This window comes from Podarcis tiliguerta (genome assembly GCF_965153285.1).
Source record: "Podarcis tiliguerta genome assembly, chromosome: 12".
Lineage (NCBI taxonomy): Eukaryota > Metazoa > Chordata > Lepidosauria > Squamata > Lacertidae > Podarcis > Podarcis tiliguerta.
In genome coordinates this window covers 55,869,723-55,892,615 of record NC_139545.1, presented here as the reverse complement: position 1 = coordinate 55,892,615, position 22,893 = coordinate 55,869,723, and the positions used below count along the sequence as shown (strand labels likewise).

The window sequence follows — 22,893 nt, the reverse complement described above, 5'->3', positions numbered from 1 at the left end:
CAAATAAATTATTATTATTATTATTATTATTATTATTATTATTATTATTATTTTCCTGGAATAATTATTCACCCAAATTCAAATTTTTAGCATGTTTGTATTGGTGTTAAATTGGTGGCTTTTGCTGGAATTACAGAATTAATCAGGTTGGAAAAGACTCAGACCACTGTCTTGAAACTGAAACACCCCCCCCCCCCCCAATGCAAAATAGTCTGAACAAATTTGGCCCTGTAATGGAAAGGGTACGTTTTTATCATTTGGATGCAAAGAGCAAGCAGGATCAAGGTCAACTGCATTGGAGCTCCCTGTAGAATAAGGAAGTTTCTTCCTGCTTAGGGTTCATTTGATCTCTCCGCAACTTGTAACTTCAGCACTCTGGAAATCCATTGTGACCTATTCCAAACCTTTCCCACTAGTAAATAAACTCTCCTTCCGAACAAATGCCAAATCGCAAAGGGTTGGGGGAGGGAAGTGCACTTGTGCTTTGTGCAACTTTTCTTTTGGTTTTGGCAGGTGGACGGAGAATTAGAGGCACTCCTGGAAAACGGAGAAGGACTTTCAGATAAAAATCAAGTTCTCAGCTTGTCTCGGCTGATGGTGCGAATTGAGACTCTGGAGCAAAAGCTTACCTGCCTCAAACTTATACAGGTGATTATTCCTTCTTTTATTTGACCTGGAAGTGGTTGGCAAAGAAGTTAAATAAATTCTAATTTAATATTTCACTTTTAATGGTGGGGCTGAGAAGTTTTGAGGGATTGAAGTAGCCTTGCTTGGGGGAGGGGGCACATTTCCAACTTCATGATATTTTATCTGTCATTGAACCTACAGATGGGATTTTGCTTATGGCAGGGTTACATGCCCTTTTTGACTTTTATTCACTGTTTTATGTAGTGCATCATCTAATTTAATCTCCCTCATTGTTAGTATTAGGACTATCACATTTTTCATTGCTTCTGTTCTCTGCCTTACAGAGAACCTGTATGTTCCCCTTAGTTCAGGAGCTAGATCTGAAGAGTTCTCGTATTTCTGTTTTCAAAGGAGGAACAGCCACTGTTCCTTTGTTCCTTTAGTCACGGTGCAATCAGAAACCTGTTGTTGATCCCAGCACAATCTAACCAAATTGTGTCTGCATAAGACCTCCTGCCCTCCCATCTTGTTACAAATTGCAGAGTTTGGGCTTTTCCGTCACAAACATCTCCACTCACCTGCACGGATGTGGGCTGCAGGTTAGCCACCCCCGGTCATCTATTCAGCTTTGCTGAATAGAGTGGAAATGCAATTAGAACTTAAAATGTACGCGCAATGAGCACAGTCACCTTTTGCAGTTAGCAGTGATTGACAATAGAAAACTCTTGGAATTGCTGGGTAAAATAACACCTTCGGTGGGAAAGGAAACAATGGTCTCTATTCAGACTGAAATGAATAGAATTAGATTTTTGGATGCATTGCCATTCAGCAGTTTCAGATTGGAGCCTCCCTTTGAAATTGCTTTTTACAGTTGCCTGGGGGAGTAAGTTTCCCAGAGCTACACATGAGGCCTCTCAGATCTAAGTCATGAAACCTATATCGGAATAATTCTTAGCTCTTCAGACCATGGACATGTTTGTTGCTTAGGGTGAAGCAGTTCTGCCCGATGATGGCGGGTTTTTGACTTTAGCATGAGAAGATCAGAGGAGTCTGGCTGATGAATTGGGCCAGTGGCCATTCTAGTCCATCATCCTGTTCTCACAGTGGCCAGCCAGATGACCATTATCAGGAGCTTACAAGCCATACTGGGTGCAGCATCATAGCTGTCAACCGCCCCTTATTTGGCGGGACAGTCCCTTACCCAGCGCTGTGTCCTGCTGCGGTCCCTTATTGATGATGTCCCTTAAATTTCCCTGGTTTCAAAGGAAGCAGCTCCAACTATGTTGCTTGGCTGCGTTGCTCACCCATTAAGGAGTCTAAGAACGACTGGGGAGTGGAGCTTGCATGCCTTGTGCCGATCAAATCGGCCGCGTTGCCTGGGGAGTCGCCTTTGCTCAACGCTTCCCAGCGGAGAGGTGACAGTGGTTTTCCTTGCTGCATCCCCTTTGCCGGATTGCTGCGCTGTGGGAACCACCGCTTGAGGCTTCGTTTGGCTGCTGGCTGGGCTTTCTGCCTTTGGCTCAGAGGGGCTCAGAAGTCGAACATACCTGTGCTCTGCAAATCCCTTATTTTGGCTGCTGATCCCCTATTTTCAAATCCATAAGTTGACAGCTATTTGCAGCACCCTTCTGGTAGCTCCATCCTTGCCAAGAGTGTGTGTGTGTTCTTTTTTTCTTTTGCTTTGTTGGGTAGTTGTCTGCTTTAGTTTTGCTGGTTTGCAGCCACTGTGAAAACGTGGCTGTGTGGTCTCTTGGTCATTCTCTCTCCCTGCCCCCCTTCTTTCTCTTCACAGAATACTCACTCCCAGGCCTGCCTGAAGACGTTCTTAGAATGTCATGGATTGTCCCTCCTCTGGATTTGGATGGCAGAGCTCGGTGATGGCAGGGGAAACATAGCCAACAACTTGAAACTCCAGATAGAGGTCAGTGGCTGCCCTGGGATTTCTGTCTTGCTGCGTTTTCAAAAATAGCTTCGCCAGAGTTAAGTCAGGCTTCTAACTTTAGTTCCTTGTTGTTAGTTTCTTTATGGCTTCTCCCATTCAAGCCAATTTGTGAGGAAATCATTTGCCGTTCTAAGAATCTTGTAGTCAGTGTGGGGTGGAGATTCGGAAGCTATTTTCCATTCTCGGTGCTGCTTCTGGCTGATTATTCCCAACATCTCTGACCCTCCCTGTTGTTCTCTACCGTACCACTTGCTAGCAAAACAATTTGGAAAAAGATAAAACTGGATGCTATATAGATTGTGCAGGTAAACTATGATTATAGCTCCCAGTGCAGAGAGGTGTATTTCCACAGTTCCACAGAGCCTGAATTTTTGAATGCACATCTGTGGTTGTGCTTTTATTTGGAAGAGACTCAAGCAATTGCTGTAGTGTGTATCTGGCATGTAATAAAGGTAAAGGGACCCCTGACCATTAGGTCCAGTCGTGACCGACTATGGGGTTGCGGCGCTCATCTCGCTTTATTGGCCAAGGGAGCCAGCGTGCAGCTTCCAGGTCATGTGGCCAGCAGGATTAAGCCGCTTTTGGCGAACCAGAGCAGCGCACGGAAACGCCGTTTACCTTCCTGCCGGAGCGGTACCTATTTATCTACTTGCACTTGACGTGCTTTCAAACTGCTAGGTGGGAAGGAGCAGGGACCGAGCAACGGGAGCTCACCCCGTCGCAGGGATTCAAACCGCCTACCTTCTGATCGGCAAGTCCTAGGCTCAGTGGTTTAACCCACAGCGCCACCTGCGTCCCTTCTATCTGGCATGTAAACAGTGCCAAATTAGAGAGGTCATTTCAGAGGTCAGGCCTCCATCTGGGTCTGCTTACATCCTCACATTGTTAGATATTTTGGTTCTTGTGTATGTGACCTACTCAAGTCATGCCTAGCATTGTATAATTGCTCATTGACATTTAATTAACCTTTTTTTCCTCCAAAAGGGATTTTATTTTTCTGATTTGTTGTCAGAAATTTCAGGCTACATCTGCTTAAGGGGCACTCTGGTTCAGTTCAGACTTTCTCCAAACCATGGTTTTGAGGATTGGGAACAAGCTGCGGAATCATACACTCCCCCTGCCCCCCCCCCCCCCCCGTTTAGTCGTGGCTTTCCCTTCCATTTCCTTTTTAGCAGTAAGCATAATTTGCTATGGTATCCAGATCTGCAAACTATGGCTAGCGCACTTTCCCCCTGCAAACCAACATCTGAAACTAAACTTTGAAATGGACTTCTGGCTTGAAGGGCACATGTTAGCTGTTCTATGCTGATTCGGACATCACAGCAAATTATGGTTAATGCTAAGAAGGAAATGGAAGAGGGAAAGAGGGGGACACTTGACCATGGAGCTTGTTCCTGAACCTTCAAAGGCGGAGGATAGTCTGAATGGAGCCCCAGTTAGTGTGTTGGCAGAGCATAATAATAATAATAATAATAAATAATTTATTTATACCCCGCCCATCTGGTTGAGTTTCCCCAGCCACTCTGGGCGGCTTCCAGTCAAGTGTTAAAAACAACACAGCATTAAATATTAAAAACTTCCCTAAACAGAGCTGCCTTCAGATGTCTTTTAAAGAGAAGATAGCTGCTTATTTCCTTCACATCTGAAGGGAGGGCATTCCACAGGGCGGGCCCCACTACCAAGAAGGCCCTCTGTCTGGTTCCCTGTAACCTCACTTCTTGCAATGAGGGAACTGCCAGAAGGCCCTCGTTGCTGGATCTCAATGTCCGGGCTGAACGATAGGAGTGGAGACGCTCTTTCGGTAAACAGGACCGAGGCCGTTTAGGGCTTTCAAGGTCAGCACCAACACTTTGAATTGTGCTCGGAAACGTACTGGGAGCCAATGCAGATCTCTCAGGACCGGTGTTATATGGTCCCGGGAGCCGCTCCCAGTCACCAGTCTAGCCGCCGCATTCTGGATTAATTGCAGTTTCTAGGTCACCTTCAAAGGTAGCCCCACGTAGAGCGCATTGCAGTAGTCCAAGCGTGAGATAACCAGAGCATGCAGCACTCTGGCGAGACAGTCCGCGGGCAGGTAGGGTCTCATTCTGCGTACCAGATGGAGCTGGTAGACAGCCGCCCTGGACACAGAATTAACCTGCGCCTCCATGGACAGCTGTGAGTCCAAAATGACTCCCAGGCTGCGCACCGGGTCCTTCAGGGGCACAGTTGCCCCATTCAGGATCAGGGAGTCCCCCACACCCGCCTGCCCCCTGTCCCCCCAAAACAGTACTTCTAACTTCAATCAAACCGACCATTCCTGAAAGTTTACAATTCTCCTTTCATGTTCTGTGATCAGATTATGAAGACTTTGGAACTTTTGCCTATTCCCAATAAGAACATGTTGGAGGAGAGCAAAGTGCTTCCGATTATCCAGCGCTGGGCTCAGACCAAATCCGCTATTCCACATCTCAGCGAGGGAGATGGTTATTCGAGCGAGAACACATCGCGGGCTCATACTCCGCTCAACACGCCTGATCCTTCCGCTAAGCCTAGCGTGGAGGGTGACACCGACACGCCCAAGAAGCTTGCTTTCCGGAAGCTCAAGATCATAAGCGAGAACAGCATGGACAGCGCCATCTCTGATACGACCAGCGAGATCGAGCTGAAGGAGGGCAAGGAGGACCTCGAGCATCCAGACAGTGTCCCAACAGAGGCGGCCGAGGAACAGCCACCCCAGCAGGAGCCTGGCAAGGATGCTGCCGCCGAGGTCTCAGCAGACGCCAGCAAATCCCAAGCTGTGGAACAAGATGTGGAGCCCGAGACAGAGATGAAAGAGACCTCTGCTGCAAAGCTGGAGGAATCTGTGGCTGCAGAAACACCCTCTCAAGATGAAGAGGAGGGCGTGTCAGATGTGGAGAGTGAGAGGAGTCAAGAACAGACCGATAAGATCATAGATGCAAGTGATTTGGCGACCAAGCTTCTAGATTGCTGGAAAGACCTAAAAGTAAGTTGGCTTCTCTGTAGCAGATGCTTTTATCGTTTTAGAGGGTAATGGAGGTTTCTCGCAGTCGACTTGTTTCTCTTGTGCAGAGTGTGTGTGTGTTCTGAACGACTGCAGATTTCCTCTTGTTCTTTTAGCGGGAAATCCAAATGGGCCAGGCTAAAACCTTTATTTTAATGCTTGTCGAGAAAACCTTATAAGCATAATGGTGACCTTTTCTCCTCACACCCACCCTATTAGCCAGTAGTGTTGAATGATCAGCAAACTGTGAAGACTGGGAAATGGATTAATTATGCAGTTTGTATCCTCTGTTCACAAAAATTGCATCTATGGGCCCTGCTTGGTAAAATTTGGATTGGAAAGGGTGGTGGGATTTGTTGTTCACATGACAAACTAGGGGAAATACCATTTCCATTAGAAAATGATTTGACCAAAAGCTTTCCATAAGTATTCTGTTTTTCCTTTTGAAGCAAAACTGCCTACACTTCGTTAACTGGCAGTTAATTAGATGGTTAGCAAAAGAGAGATACTTCAACTTTGCAAAGAGAGCATTTCTTACACTAATGTAGTATTGGTCATCTTTGACCCCAAATTTCCTGATGTGCCCTCACTAGTTTTACAGACCAGTGCAACTAGCTGTTAATGAATGAAACAATCAACAACTTTTTTCTGCTAAAAATGCTAAGTCACAAGAATATGTAACAGCGATTTGAATCTGTTTGGCAGAAAAGTGAATTATCACCTGTTCCGAAAAACATAGGCTGTCTGCTGTGAAACCTTTGAGAAATGCTGCTATCCTGTAATGCTTTTTTTTTTTGCAAGAATAGTTAGCCTGGAAACAGGCATGCTACTGAAGTTTTGTGTGATGTTTTGCTGCCTTTTTTTATTAGCCTGGTGGGAGGAAGGATAGTGGGGATGGCAGGCCACAGTGAGACCTCTTTGTACCTGTTGTCTCTGAGATGCCAAAAGATTCAAACCACCAGTAGTTACTACTCTTCGTTTGGCTAGATTAGCTACCACATAAGAAAACAGAAGCAGAGTAGCAATTTCTCCAGTTAGCCCCTCTCTTCTTTATCAGTGGACAGTCTCAGTGGCGTAGCGTGGGGGGTGCAGGGGAGGGGCGTCCGCACCGGGCGCAACATCTGGGGGTTAGGGTTAGGGGGCGCAAATCCACAGGTTAGGGGGCGCAAATCCACAGGTTGGGGGCACAAATTACTTGCCTTGCCCCGGGTGCTGACAACCCACGCTACGCCACTGGACAGTCTTATTAGCTCTTTTGTTCTTCCTACAAGGATATGTGTGGGTAGATTCAGTGGTACTTAGGGCTGAGAAAGACATTACATTGGAATCCAGAGACCAGGCTTTTGCCTTGTTGGAATTTCTAAGAAAAATACTAAGCAGTATTCACACAACTTAAGATCGCCCACTTCTAAAATCGGGCATGATTCCTTTTTTCTTTTTGAGATTTGCTCAAATGATTATTTTTGAAGTGTGATAGATGCAAAGAAATCATGCCATTTCCTCTGTGTCCTTCAGGAAGCATTTTACAATACTTGGTCTGTGTGTGTGTTGATACAGATAGGTCAGGAGAGGGGGGTTTTATACAAAGTAAGGTGCTTTAAAAAAAAAGAACAATAGCCCTGATTCTCTGAAGAACTTGACCTGTATTTGCAAGATGAGTGTGGGATTAAAACAAGAACAACTTAATTCTTTCAGTGTAATGAGAGAACTAACAACAAGATGGATAATTAATAATATATGCCAGGCTGTCAAGTGTCGTCTGCGTAAAAATAAGTTTGTGCATCTTGTTCTTTCTGCCTAGAGTATGCCCAGTATATATTGCATCTTGAATGGGCTTAGGCTTTACCTCTGAGAATCTTTTTCTCTACCCAGGAAAGGGAGCGGGCCTTGGGCTTGCTTGCACCTTGTTCTGCTCTGTCCCCAGGATGGAGATTTGAAGACAGGCTGCACACACACCATACCTTTAAAACACATTTTACCTCCCCAAAGAATCCTGACAACTGTATTTTAAAAGGGTGCTGGGAATTGTAGTTGTGCCAGGGGATCCAGCGATCCTTTGAGGGAGGAATGTGCTTGAAGTCTTGCAGCCTTAGTGCAATACTGGTTTATCTGTACCCAGGAGCTCCCCAGATCTGCATCCCATGCCTAGATCGAAATCCCAGAGTATCATTCAACCAGTTCACGGAGCTCCTGGGCATATATGAACCCAGTGCCTGCCGCTTTTATGCAGGGAGAGGTCATTGTATGTAGCCACTCCCTTCTCACCTCAAGTAGAGTAATGTTCATATCAGCAACTCCTTAATTTGTCTAGATTCAGGGCTTTGTGTTTGATTTTAACCCCCCGTACCTACTTGTCAGTCTATGCCCTGGTGCTGAGGATTGAAAAGAAAATACAAATTAGTTGTTAAAAAAAACCAACCAAATCAAAAACCTAATTGTTGTCCAGTTGTGTCTCAGATACGTCGTCTTGTGAGGATTCATGGTGGGGTTAGCATGAAATCATAATTTTCTTGCTAAGTTATCTTTCTACTCTCCCTCTCCCCTTTTGGGATAGCCCTGGCTCAAGAGCAGTTTGCTCACATCTGTGGTCAGCTATGGAATCATTATCCATCAAAAGTCACTGTTTGGGATTTTTAAGCCCTTTCTGTTGCAGATCACATCACATAATATTAAGAAGGTCAATACATGGTTTAAAACATTGGTGCCAGTATTACATATATTGATCTAGCGGACATAGATTCTGATCCCGTGCTCAGCGCAGTAGCATCCCTATAGCCTAAACCAAGCCCCTTCCTTCCACCCATCCATCAAAAACAATAGTCCTCCTTTTTAGATTCCTGTGTTTGGGAGCTGCTGTATGACAACGCTGAATTTAATCTGTTCTGCACTCCATTACGATTGCGCTAAGAGTTAGCTGCTTCTGTCTGACATTAACTGCTTTTAAAAAAAACCTCCAACGCATTTATGCTCGGAAGAGATACCTGTAAACAGCATGCAAGAAAACGATTGGGACCTGTTGCCTCTGAGATAAACATGGAGCCCATTTGTCCATGTTCCATGCGAGAACCGATTGATGCTGGTTGCTTTAGGGTCTTCCGACCCCGTAATATTAGTCTGGAGTGCTGGTCATCTATGTAGCGTAGACTGATTGGGCGGGAGGGTGTGGAAAGCTTGTAACATAAAGCTATGTCCTTCCCGACCTCTTGATGCTGACCCCTTTGTAGTAATTTCAACCATTTCCATCCAGCTTCTCAGGGCAGCCAGGAGCTTGTTAACATCATCCCCAGCTGACCATGAGTCTCCTTTTCTCAACTCCATTTTCAACTCCGCCCTGAAGAAAGGAGAGAACGTAGCGTGCGTACTGTGAAGAAAGCAGGAAGATGGTTGGGAAGCTGGATGATGCATGAGAAATATAATAGGTGGAAAAAGAGAGGACAGAGGTGGCTAACTCATTGATGCCGACGTAATTTTGGTGCGTCCATTGCCGGCAATGGATGTCGCTCTGGGAGAATCCCCCTCTTCCTGGCGGGGAAGGATCGAGTGAGCTATTCTTTTTTATATCTCTATATATCTCTATATATACCTCTTCACACAAAAGACAGCTGCCGCGGCTTTTGAGCAATTCAAGGCCTTCATGGGCTTGAATTCCAGGACGAACACCAGCAAAAGGCAGCACACAATCCACTGCAACCACACGCAACACACACACAAAACCCCAGACCGGGTACGTTTTCAGCACGGGTTTCTGCAAGCGTTTCCCGCCAGCTTCGGAAATGGTGCATGTGTCTCCCTGTGCTGAAAATGTGCTCCGAACTGGGATAGACACGCAACAGGAAATGGCTAAAAACCAGCATAGCGCTTCGTTTAGCTCGCATGGAGACCTGCCATTTGACCAGTGGGCGTAGGAGAAAAACAGGTAAGTCCCCCAGGAAGGACTGATGAAACTTTGAGGCATTGTCGGGGAAGGGAATCACAACATCTCTTAAGGTATGATGGATAATGGTTCCACTGCTGTCCACCCCTCTGGATTTGAATGACAAAGCTGCCGGTGAGCATCTGTGGCCACAAACCGTGTGAGGTGCTCACCTCTTTCACTGGAATAATTTGACGGATCAGGAAATTATGCTTTCGACTCAGCATGAGGACCAATTTAATCAGTCTGTATGTAGTAGGTAATTAGGCGGTTAGCGGCTCTGGTTCTTATTTTCTGGCGGGAACTTGGAAGTACATCACTGTGGCCGGAATAAGGCTGGCCCTGGATTAGTTCAGCCCGTTTCCTTGAGGCTAGTTTCGTGCTGTGTGCGCATAGCAGGGTGGTACCCTCGCAGTCACTCAGTTACTCATGCAGGTATGTAGGGATGCTTTAGGAAGAGATCAGAGTTAACAGCAACCTGGAAATTAGAATTTCCTCAAGGGGTAGCCATTCTGGGGGGCATTTCAAGGTCTTTTTTTTCTTTTTACGCTTTGAACTACCAACACAGAAGTGGCGTTTTAGTCCTCAGTCATATATTGGATTTAGGCTTTGCTTCAGACATGCCGGTTGTGTTACTGGTCTGGTAACGGCTTAGGGATTATAGGTTTCTTTGTAAAAATGGTTTCATAGGCCGTAATTGGCTCTCCCTGCCCCCATTTTGGTCCATTTACTGCGCACCCTTCCCATTCCCCTCCTCCACTTAGTTGCTTTCAGTTGGCCGATATGGCAACTCCTCGCAGGGCTGTGCTGGCATTCCACACAGGGGGCTGCACAGTGATGCTTGAGAGAAAGGAAAGAGCCTCGGTTATGGTTATAGTCATAGCTATCTCTGGTCATGCTATTTGCTCTTAAGATACATTAAAGGCACATCAGGGAGGACAAATCTGGAGCTGTTAAACTGCCTTATGGGCAAGTTGCTGCGTGTTAGCATTATAATCCCTTCAATTTGTGTGGCATAACAGTGTTTAAGGCCTGGGCCCCATTTCGGGACTGTCTCTGGCAGTCTAAATGCTTATGCCAAGGAAATGCTAAATTCTTATGCCATGGAATTTGTCCCACCAGCCCATGTTGAACTGGCCTGGGCCCATTTAATGCTAACACTTCCTGTTTAAAACGGTGAGGGTCTTTAAAGCAGGTTATTTGTTCATCTTTTATTTAGGAAGCTTGAGGAGCTCCCGACTTCCAGTTCTTGTAAAAGTTTACAAGAACTTCTCATTCTTTTTTTTTTTATTTCAACCCAATACTCTTTTGTTAGAAGAGGCCGAGATTAACTGGTGTTGCACCCCGGAATCTCAAGCCTTTAAAACTGGCTTTCTCAGCCTCGGCCCTCCAGATGTTTTGGGACTACAACTCCCATGATCTCTAGCTAGCAGGACCAGTGGTCAGGGATGATGGGAATTGTAGTCTCAAACATCTGGAGGGCCAAGGTTGAGGAAGCCTGCTTTAAAATGTTACGAGAGAGGTGTGTGAGTGGGAAGAGCTTAAATAGCAAAACAGCTCACTTCTGCTGTTGGGGACAAAGCAATTACCTTGTCTACTGACTAGTGGAGCAAGCTTTTAGCATGTTTCTACAGAAATCCGTATGGATTTTTATACGGCTTCGTACTCTCTTAGGCGGTTGTTGTAAGACAGATCTGAAACTGGAAAGTATACATAAGGGAGAAAGGCAGTAGCCTGGGCTGAAAGATAATGCAAAGACTGTTCTGTTGAGCAGCCTTTCCAAGACCAGGAATGCTTAAGGATGGAAAAATGAAGGCAATTTTCCAACTCCTTCTCCCATACCTGTGTGTTACTTTGGCATTGAGCCATGCCCTGTGTGTTTCTGTTTTATCTACAGTGGTGCCTCGCAAGACGAAATTAATTCGTTCTGCGAGTTTTTTCGTCTTGTGAATTTTTCATCTTGCAAAGCACGGTTTCCCATAGGAAATGCATTGATGGTTTCCCATAGGAATGCATTGACGGTTTTAAGAAAAAGGTGCAAGACGTTTTCGTCTTGCGAAGCAAGCCCACAGGGAAATTCGTCTTGCGAAGCAACTCAAAAAACAAAAAACTCTTTCCTCTTGCGAGTTTTTCGTCTTGCGAGGCATTCGTCTTGCGAGGTACCACTGTATAAGCTAAAAACTAGTTTGTAGCTCCTGTGTGCTAAGGTTTTGTATGGCTTGTGCCAAAGATAAGGTGTCTCTTGTTGTTGTTGTTTATAGTGCAAACCAGTTGATTGGGGGGGGGGGAGAAAAAAGTAGAACGAAGAAAGCATGAAGAGCATTTGAAATTACACACAAACCCTGGCTTTGTGTTAATGGCAATCTAAATATACCCCAATCCCCATAGCTGTCGGAAAGAGGCCGCTAAGCATGTTGGGTGTGCGGGAAGAAAATAATAAATAGGGAAGAAAATAGAACTTATAAATTCACTCGCCTGCCCTATGGATGTGTCTCATTTTGCAGAGTAATCTTTCATTTCCCCCAGGGGTAGTGGGAGACATTTTCCCCATGTGGCCAAAGGATTCCCCCACCCCTTTTTTTTGTACTAAGTTTTTAAAGTTTATTTTCAAACAGTAATTTTTTCAGCCTTGATACAGTTTCCTCAGCCTTCGATTCTACTGCAATATATTTCTATTTGGCCTTTCAGCAACAATAGTGAGGGAGAAGAAGGGAGTTTATTGCTTAGACCTCTCTGTGTGCTTTGTTTCAGAAATTTGGGGAAACAGGGTAACCACATAGGTCACATGGAGACAGTCTATTTTTTTTTTTTTTATAAATAATTTTTATTCAATTTCCAATAAATATTTTGTCCAAATTTAACATTTGCTTTATACATCAACATCTTTTGGACTTCCATCAGCCTATCTGACAATTCTCCGTAATCTCACTACATCTCACATTTCTTAGATTTATATTGCACTTCACCACTCTTAATCTTAACCTTTCTTTCAAACAACATTTCAATCAATCTTTTTCACAAAGCTTCTTGAAAGCCAACAAGCGTTAGTTGCTCCTCACATACATTTTTGATATATTCTGTAAATTTATTCCAGTCCTCGGAAAATCTCTGATCGCGTTGGTTCCTTATTTTCCCAGTCAATTTATACATCTCTGCATATTCCGTCAAATTCATTCTCCATTCTTCCTTGGTCGGCATTTCTTCCTGCTTCCATTTCTGGGCCATCAAAATTCTTGCTGCTGTCACTGCATACCTAAACAATTTCACATCATTCCTGCTAATTTCATTCCCTACCATTCCAAGTAGAAATGCTTCTGGTTTCTTAATAAATGTATATTTCAACATTTTCTTCATCTCATTGTAAATCATTTCCCAGAAGCATTTCACTTTTTTACATTCCCACCACACACATGGAGACAGTCTATATTGGAGCCTTTGATTTTCTTTGTAATAATTCTTAAGCAGTCACTCCAGATTTCAGTAATAAGGTTAATGTATAAAGCCAAAATGTTCGATGTTTCCCTCTTGGATTTTTTGTTATGTTAAATGTTTTGTGGATGCTTCTATGTCCAAAAATAAAGACAAGTTGCCTTGGCTTGTATCCCAACTGACTAGTAGTTGTCCTTTATAGTGAGGACGTACAAGTTGTTTCTGATGAGGGCACAGAGCCGAAAAGTAATCGTGTCTGCATTACAAATACCAACCTAAACTGGTTTTCCTGTCAACAGTTTTCATTTGTTTAATTGGTTTAGATTTAATCACGTCCCCAAAGCTCAGAGCAGATAACAGGATTTCATTGGTATGTGTAATATTACATACAGTGGAATTTTAAGGGCCATTAAATAAAATCTTAACAAACAAATCCTCGACCCAGAGTTGCTTTGAGCTTGTTAACACGTGGCATTGCTCATCCTCATAAACAGCCTGATCTTTCCAGTTTACACATTTGGTGTAACTAATATGCAGTGTGAGAGTGGGGATTGGGCAAGGCAAGATTATTTAAATGGCTGCTGTCAGTACCGTGATTGAGGCAGCGCTTTGAGCAGTCGTTGGGCAGAAAATGTGAATAGGCATGCATAAATTATAGAACCAAGTGGTGGTTTTTTAAAATTGACAAAGGAACGCAAAAGGGTACTTAAAGGGAGATGGAATGTAGAAACAAATGCAGGAAGCTAGAAGGCCAATACAGTGGTACCTCGGGTTACATACGCTTCAGGTTACAGGCTCCGCTAACCCAGAAATAGTACCTCGGGTTAGGAACTTTGCTTCAGGATGAGAACAGAAATCGTGCTCTGGCGGCGTGGCAGCAGCAGGAGGCCCCATTAGCTAAAGTGGTGCTTCAGGTTAAGAACAGTTTCAGGTTAAGAACGCACCTCCAGAACGAATTAAGTTCTTAACCCGAGGTACCACTGTACTGTTGAATTAGGCAGCAGTCTGTGCATTTTACGTAGGAATAAGGCCCATCAAACTCAGCGTGACTTGCTTCTGAGTAGACATCCACATGGTAGCACTGTTGAAAATGCAGGGTTTTGAAAGTGGGTTTGAAAAGTGGTCAAATGAGAAACCTACTGCACAGTCATCCCTGGGTGTATAATCTATAGAAATGAAAGAGTAGCCTACGTTAAAAATGGTTTTGCTTATTGCGGGAAAAGGTGCAGTGTGTGAAATAAATTTAGGAATCCTGAAAGAAGCTCTTCCCCGAAACTACTGCGGGTAGAAATTCCAAGAGAAAAAGCACATCTGCTATAAGGCATCTCCACTCAGTTGACCACTGTCCTTGCACAATGGCTGACTTAAAAGTATCCTCAGACCAGGTAAAGGTCAGCTTGAGTCATGGCACAGAAAGAGGCCGGGATCTAAAGCAGCCTTTCTCAACCTGTGGGTCCCCAGATGTTGTTGAACTACAACTCCCATCACCCCTAGCTAGCAAGGCTAGAGCTCAGGGGTGATGGGAGTTGTAGTCCAACAACATCTGGGGACCCACAGGTTGAGAACCGCTGAAGGAAAGTGGCATTAATTAAGTCCAAGTTGGCTTTAGGCTTGTTTTTCTAAAAATAATAATTAAAAAAATAGTTTCTATACTGCATGGCAACTAGATGTGTAAAACAAACGTCATGAAATGTCTGGTGGGGGAAGCTAAACAAGTCTTCCGGTCTATCAGGCCCTGCCCAGAAGTGAAAGGACCTCTTGATTCCACACACATGAATGGTAGAAATTGCCCAGACAGTCTAATACAGACATTTAACATCTAGAATAGGAACTGGTAAAAAAATAAAAATAAACAAGGGGATTAGTCAAAGGGAAGAGGAATATTGTGTCTCTTTAGGAAGGTTGGAGTTCAGTTAAACCAACTGTAATCGAGTAAACGAAGATGAATGCCACAGATAGGAAGAGGCACAAATAATCCAAAAGGTTGCTTAAAAAGCCGAGGAAAGAAGAGTTCTTTTTAAAAAGCACAAGTCAAAATAAATAAAAGCCAAAGGTAACTAAACGTGAAACTGATGAGGAAACCAAGGTGGAACCTAGAAAGTTGTGCACTATTGCCCATCAGAGTTAGAGCCAGGCGAGGGGAGACTTTCTGGGAAGCCCGTTTAACAAGCCGAGTTCCAAGGCTACAAAGGCCTTCCTTACAGTCACCACTTGTCTAACTTTAGGTGGCAGGGAGAGATGCGGAAGAAGGTGACCACAGGGTTCAGGCAGGTTCCTGTGATGGAAGACAAATCGCTCCGAACTACGTGGGACTGGATGAATTTATCTGGTCTGATCCAGCTAGACGGTGTCTATTTCCATGCCCGTTACAACAGCTGGATAGCTCAGTCAGTAGAGTGTGAGACCTTTAATCTCACCGTTGTGCGTTTGAGCCCCCCTCCCAGTGGGCAAAAAGATTCCTGCATTACGGGGGTTGAGCTAGATCAGTGTTCCCCAACCTTGGGCCTCCAGCTGTTTTTGGACTACAACTCCCATCATCCCTCGCTAGCAAGACCAGTGGTCAAGGATGATGGGAATTGTAGTCCAAAAACAGTTGGAGGCCCAAGGTTGGGGAACACTGAGCTAGATAACCCCTGTGGTCTTTTACAATTCCATGAACTGTGAAGTCCTACGGTTACGATGTGATGGCTGCTAGCTCCAGATAAAAGTGATCAAAGGGAATAAATATATTGCTGTGCAAGGCGAAGATTTCCTTGCACCTGGGAACTTGTATGGCTTTAGAAGAGGACTAGACAAATTCATGTGAAAGTGTCCTATATGCCAGGGAAAGAAATACCTGCCGATTCACTAACCAAAGTTGTTAACAGGGAACAAATGGCTGCGTATGTACATAGATTGCAAATGTGTTAGATTCTGCAATGGTTGGTATGAAAAGGAGAATTTTGATATTTTCACCCCTTCCCATTGCGAGAATCTCCTGATAGGATGTTTTCAGAGGGGGCGGAAACTGCTCTTTGCTTCTTCCGTTCCTGCCTGACTTTGTGTGGAGTCTGTGTGTTATCTATGTAGTGATTAGATGGCTGTGTGGGAGCTATAACACTCATGCAAGCCAGTAGCTCTTTAGTTCTTATGTAGTAGCTATTAGAAATAAAAGAAGTTATGCTTCACAGCAAGCTTCTGCATTGTTTATACTCTGCTGAGGTTGGTGCTCACAATGCACAGTTTTGAGTCCAGTTAACTGAGACCTGCTTTCCAGGATTGGAAGGTCTCTGGAAGTGCTCCAGTCACCTGGCCCAGCCAGGGCAGAACCAGTTACTGAGCCCAGTCGCTGGCACCGGCTCAAAGGCGTACTGACAATTCTATCTGTGCCTGCTAGCCATAAAGTCTATGCTGTTCTTCCATGGTTAGAGGTATTGTGCATCTGTATACCAGTTAATTACAAGTGGGGAGAGTGCTGAGGTCCTGCTTTTGCAGGCTTTCCATAGTCGTTTTGGGAGTCATTTTGGACTCACAGCTGTCCATACAGGTCAAATCTGTATCCAGGGCAGCTGTTTACCAGCTCCATCTGGTACGTAGGCTGAGACCCTCCCTGCCTGCAGACTGTCTCGCCAGAGTGGTGCATGCTCTGGTTATCTCCCGCTTGGACTACTGCAATGTGCTCTACGTGGGGCTACCTTTGAAGGTGACCCGGAAACTACAACTAATCCAGAATGCTGCAGCTAGACTGGTGACTGGGAGTGGCCGCCGAGACCATATAACACCGGTCTTGAAAGACCTACATTGGCTCCCAGTACGTTTCCAAGCACAATTCAAAGTGTTGGTGCTGACCTTTAAAGCCCTATATGGCCTCGGTCCAGTATATCTGAAGGAGCGTCTCCACCTCCATCGTTCTGCCCGGACATTGAGGTCCAGCTCTGAGGGCTTTCTGGCTGTTCCCTCACTGCGAGAGGCCAAGTTACAGGGAACCAGGCAGAGGGCCTTCTCGGTAGTGGCGCCCGCCCTGTGGACCGCCCTCCCATCAGATGTCAAAGCGATAAACAACTACCTGACATTCAGAAGACATCTGAAGGCAGCCCTGTTCAGGGAAGTTTTTAATATGTGACATTTTAGTGTATTTTTCATCTTTGTTGGAAGCCGCCCAGAGTGGCTGGGGAAACCCAGCCAGATGGGCGGGGTACAAATAATAAATTATTATTATTATTATTATTATTATTATTATTATTATTCCATAGGCATCATGTTGGCCACTGTGAAAACAGGATGCTCGACTGGGTGGGCTGTTGATCACGCTGTCTCAACAACCTCCTGGGGCATAGATGGGGAGCCTGTGTCCCTCCGGATAATTGCATGACTACAAGTCCCATCATCCCTGACCATACCATTTAGGGGCAAGTAGTAGTTGCAGTCCAAAAACATCTGGAGGACCAAAGGTTTCCATACCTGTCCTAGCGCATGGGTGACCAACCGGCAGATCACTGGCTGAACAAGACCTGGCAGCCATTTCTACTCACCCCAGTAGCTGCTGTGTCAGAAGCAAAACCCCACACATTGCTTGGCTGTAACATGTGAAGCAGCAATTCCGAACCGGCAAACTTAGAGAAAGCTCCCCCTTTGCAGCCACCTTTGTTCAAGAGGGGCTGCAGCTGATACCCTCTAAGAGGGAAGGTACCATCAAAAGTTGGGTTTTGAGCCCTTCAGCAGCTTAGCCAGGGAAGATCTGGTGTCTTCCTGCCCTGGTTGAAGAATGTGGCTGTGATCTGTTCGTGTGGAACCTGTCTGCTTTCAGATGTTATTGGTGTACAACCCCCATCCTTCCTGGACCATGGCCTGGAACTGGTCCAACAACATCTGTAGGGACCACCTGTTTCTAGGGAAACGGAAATAGGTGCACACTCTTCTTTGTCAAAATAAATTAAAAAATTGTCCAGTAGCACCTTAAAGGTAAAGGACCAGTCGTGGCCAACTCTGGGGTTGCAACGCTCATCTCGCTTTACTGGCCGAGGGAGCCGGTGTACAGCTTCCGAGTCATGTGGCCAGCATGACTAAGCTGCTTCTGGTGAACCAGAGCAGCACACGGAAACACCGTTTACCTTCCCGCCAGAGCGGTACCTATTTATCTACTTGCAGGGACCAAGCAACGGGAGCTCATCCCGTTGCGGGGATTTGAACTGCCGACCTTCTGATCAGCAAGCCCTAGGCTCTGTGGTTTAACTCACAGCTAGACCAACTAAGTTTGTTCTTGGTATAAGCTTGCGTGTGCATGCACACCTCTTCAGGTACCAAATTAGAGATTCTAAAGTCCTTTCAATCCTTGCATCAGGGTTCTGTTCTTGTACTTTGTAAAATGCCACACACACTGATCACTGCTGATTAGCAGTATGTAGCCCTAACTAGGCATCCCAAAACTAAAATGGTTGACACAATGTGCTGTGTAGCCTTGCAGTCTTCCATTCCGCTTTCTCTAAGCTAATGCCAGCAATCTCCCATTTTCTCCTTCTATTCAAAATAGTTCGGCTTTATTATTTGATTTGATTTGTATACCATCCATCCATCATCTAAAAATCTCAGGGTGATTTACAACATAAACATATTTATATAATAAAAATATATAATGAAAAAAATAAAATACATAATAAAAACCAAACCAAACCAAATAACCCTCCCCACAAACACAAAAGGACATAGAATGCTAATCAGCCAAACGCCTCGTTAAAGAGGAAAGTATTTGCCTGGCGCCTAGAGATATGTAATGAAGCCACCGGGCAAGCCTCCCTGAGGAGAGCTTTAATTTTCTGTTTTAATTTTAACAATTAATGACTCTTGACTTTGTTCTCTCTAACCCTTTCCTCTGAGGCTCAGAGGAGATCACCACCCGCCTGTACGCTTTGGTTTTTAAAGGACAACAAATGATCCTCTGTCTGCTAACAACAAATCCAGTACTAATTTAATGTTACATTCAAGCGCCCTCCCGCCCCCCAATCCTTAACCCTGCCCTATACTTCCTTGCTGTTGAGCATAGGGGGCATAGTATAGGGATAAAATAAGTATAAAGAAAGGGCTTACACAGACAGCAATTTGCTGTTCCCTCTGTTCAGCCCTTGAAAGTTGGGGAGCCCACAAGGTTGGTCACTTCCAAATCTAGGTATGATAACGACCCTCTGTGCCTGTTCCAGCAGCATGAACAAGCAAATAATAATAATAATAATAATAATTTATTATTTCTACCCCGCCCATCTGGCTGAGTTTCCCCAGCCACTCTGGGCGGCTTCCAGCCGAATATTAAAAACAATACAGCGTCAGACATTAAAAACTTCCCTAAACAGGGCCACCTTCAGTTGTCTTTTAAAAATAAAATAGTTGTTTATTGCCTTGACATCTCCTGGGAGGGCATTCCACAGGGCAGGCGCCACTACCGAGAAGGCCCTCTGTCTGGTTCCCTGTAACCTCACTTCTCACAATGAGGTAACCGCCAGAAGGCCCTCGGAGCTGGACCTCGGTGTCCGGGCTGAATGATGGGGGTGGAGACGCTCCTTCAGGTATAGTGGACCGAGGCCGTTTAGGGCTTGAAAGGTCAGCTCCAGCACTTTGAATTGTGCTCGGAAACGTACTGGGAGCCAATGAAGATCTTTCAGGACCAGTGTTATATGGTCTCGGCGGCCGCTCCCAGTCACCAGTCTAGCTGCCGCATTCTGGATTAATTGCAAAAGCTGAGATGAGGGTCACTGGTGCCTTTGGGTGACAAATGGGCACGGTTCCACCCCCCTTTACAACAGTTCACCTAACTCTTAATTGAAATCAGATGATCCTTAACCTCAGGCCCAGGGAGTGAATACAACCTATCTGACCCCAGAACCTTCCCCAGGCACAACTCTGCTTTTTCCTAGTTGAATTACATGTTTGAACTATGCCTCTGTTCGCCTAGGTTGGGGATAGAAAGGGGTGTATGTAAAACCTAGCCTGCTGTAAAAGGTAAAGGTACCCCTGCCCGTACGGGCCAGTCTTGACAGACTCTAGGGTTGTGCGCCCATCTCACTTAATAGGCCGGGGGCCAGCGCTGTCCGGAGACACTTCCGGGTCACATGGTCAGCGTGACAAAGCCACATCTGGTGAGCCAGCGCAGCCCACGGAAACGCTGTTTACCTTCCCGCTAGTAAGCGGTCCCTATTTATCTACTTGCACTTAGGGGTGCTTTCGAACTGCTAGGTTGGCAGGCGCTGGGACCGAACAACGGGAGCGCACCCCGCTGCGGGGATTCGAACCGCTGACCGTTCGATCGGCAAGCCCTAGGCGCTGAGGCTTTTACCCACAGCGCCACCCGCGTCCCTTTAGCCTGCTGTACATGGATATGATTTCAGTTGCTCCACTCGCTTTAGCCTCTGGTCCCACCTCTGGAATCCCCCATGTCTGCACCAATGTATAGGTCATAAAAATACTTACCTCTGACATAATTCGTTTCTCCTGCCTTTCCTAAATTATTGGATGAAACGGAATATCTGATACTTGGAAATAGAAGGTTAAAATGGAATGCACAGGTCCAAGAAAAAATGACTCAGATCCTGGATTCCCATGAATTTGCTTTATTAAAGGGGGAAATGTTGATAGAAACAGGAAACATAATCGGACTTTATGAGAACATAATCAACCGAATGCGCCCACTGATGACCACAACTAGTGTGATAAAAAACAAAAAGTTTAAAAGACAGACTTGGTTTGATAAGGAATGTCAGAATAGCAAAAAATGCCTAGCTAGGGAACTTAGAAAACTGAAGTTAAAACAGGATAAGCACAATCTTGCTCTACAAGCTGAGGTAGCCCAATTACAATATACAGTGGTGCGCCGCAAGACGAATGCCTCGCAAGACGGAAAACCCGCTAGACGAAAGGGTTTTCCGTTTTGGAGGTGCTTCGCAAAATGAATTTGCTATGGGCTTGCTTCGCAAGACGAAAATGTCTTGCGATTCCTGGGGTTTTTTCCCCCTCCCAACCCTTTTCCCCAAGCCCCTAAGCCGCTTAACAGCTGATCGTTAAGCCGCTTAACAGCTGATCTAAGCCGCTTATATCAGCTGATCTAAGCCGCTTATATCAGCTGATCTAAGCCGCTTAACAGCTGATCTAAGCCGCTAATAGCCTTTTAGCAGCTAATCCACTAATCCCTTAAGCCTTTAATAGCCGCTGATAGCCTTTTAGCAGCTAATCCGCTAATCCCTTAAGGCTTTAATAGCCGCTAAACCGCTAATAGCGCTAATTCGCTAATGGGCTTGCTTCGCAAGACGAAAAAAACCGCAAGACGAAGAGACTCGCGGAACGGATTCTTTTCGTCTTGCGAGGCACCACTGTAATTATAAATTATTACTTAAAAGCAAGAAACAAATATATTCTGAACAACAGTGGAAAGCATTGGGAGATGCAGCACTTCAAAGGGTCATAAAATTGTGAACAAGCCATGGCCTTTAGCTTCTTCCTTCTTCCCCCTCCCTCCCTCTCTCTTTCTTTGATACAGGGTAGGGGCTGTAATTCTGGCCAGTTGCCATCCAAACCATGGTTTTCCATTATGTCCAAACTATAGTGCAAGAACGAAGGCAGCTGGAGGGGCATCCGCTAAAGCTTTTGGTTCATTGGCAGTTTCCCCAAGCCATGGCTTGAAGGATCACTAGGATGCAGCCATGGTCTTTAAATACCTTTTGAGGAAATGCTCGGGATTCTGTAGTTGTGATTCCTTCATGTGCCCTGTGCGTATGAATTTGGCCTAAATCAGCCGCCAAACCTGACTTGGTTTCTGTGACTTGTTTTTGCAGGAGGTGTACAGGATCCCGAAGAAGAGCCAAGCGGAAAAGGAGACCACTGGTATGTACTCGTAGATGCTCTTCTTTGGGTATCGATCAGGTTGATAAGAAGGCCATTGATTACAAAAACACTGCACTGAAAGCCCCCGTCAGAGCATAATCCTCTGGGACTCTTGAGTAGTTTATGTACGATCAAACGGTATATACATTTTGTTAGATATTTAAATACAGTGGTGCCTCGCAAGACGAAAAGAATCCGTTCCGTGAGTCTCTTCGTCTTGCAGTTTTTTCGTCTTGCAAAGCAAGCCCATTAGCGGATTAGCGCTATTAGCGGTTTAGCGGCTATTAGCAGCTATTAAAGGCTTAAGGGATTAGCAGATTAGCTGCTAAAAGGCTATTAGCAGCTTAGTGCCTTAGAAAAAGGGGGTGGGGAGCGGAAAAAACACCCCAGGAATCGCAAGACATTTTCGTCTTGCGAAGCAAGCCCATAGAGAAATTCGTCCTGCGAAGCACCTCCAAAACGGAAAACCCTTTCGTCTAGCGGGTTTTCCGTCTTGCGGGGCACCACTGTACATGGCTTGCCTTCAGGTGTACAGACGGGACTTAAAGCACTCTGTGATTCAGTAGCGCTGCATGACTTTATAGGGATGCTCCTTTGTTCTATCCTTCTCTTCCTTCGTTGCTCTCTTCCTGTGGCTCTACTGAAACAGCATAGCCTTGCTTGACCACAGAAGACTTCCCTGAGACCTGGGAGGAGGACAGGCTTAAAGGTGGCACGTGGTTCAAGCTCTGGTGTTGATCAGCACTTGTTCCTTAGCAGGAGCAAAAAGAGAGTTTGAAAAACCATTTCTCGGAGTTCCTTGGAAGTCAAGATCTCCCTACATTTAAATATAAATCCAAAGGTAAAGGTACGCCTGACCATTAGGTCCAGTCGCGAACGACTGAGGTTGCGGCGCTCATCTCGCTCTACAGAGGGAGCCGGCGTTTGTCACAGACAGCTTCCGGGTCATGTGGCCAGCATGACTAAGCTGCTTTGGCGAATCAGAGCAGCGCACGGAAACGCTGTTTACCTTCCCGCCAGAGCGGTACCTATTGATCTACTTGCACTTTGACGTGCTTTCGAACTGTTAGGTGGGCAGGAGCAGGGACCGAGCAACGGGAGCTCACCCCATCGTGGGGATTCGAACCGCTGACC

At 45.4% G+C, this 22,893-nt stretch overlaps 1 protein-coding gene across 4 annotated transcripts in view; it reads left to right on the top strand.

Moving 5' to 3' along the window:
• SETD2 (SET domain containing 2, histone lysine methyltransferase) overlaps positions 1–22,893 on the top strand; it is a 92,019-nt gene that overhangs the window by 47,512 nt on the left and 21,614 nt on the right. For 2 of the 4 annotated variants that reach the window (XR_014503647.1, XR_014503648.1), the window contains exons 11-15: positions 514–648; positions 2,420–2,548; positions 4,908–5,555; positions 8,821–9,113; positions 21,711–21,759. Coding sequence is in view for 2 of the 4 variants with exons in the window: in XM_083405883.1 (XP_083262009.1) it covers positions 514–648; positions 2,420–2,548; positions 4,908–5,555; positions 21,711–21,759 (961 nt within the window). In the remaining 2 variants the exon portion in view is untranslated. The remainder of the gene's footprint in view (positions 1–513; positions 649–2,419; positions 2,549–4,907; positions 5,556–8,820; positions 9,114–21,710; positions 21,760–22,893) is intronic. The other 2 variants (XM_083405883.1, XM_083405882.1) reach the window with 1 other exon arrangement.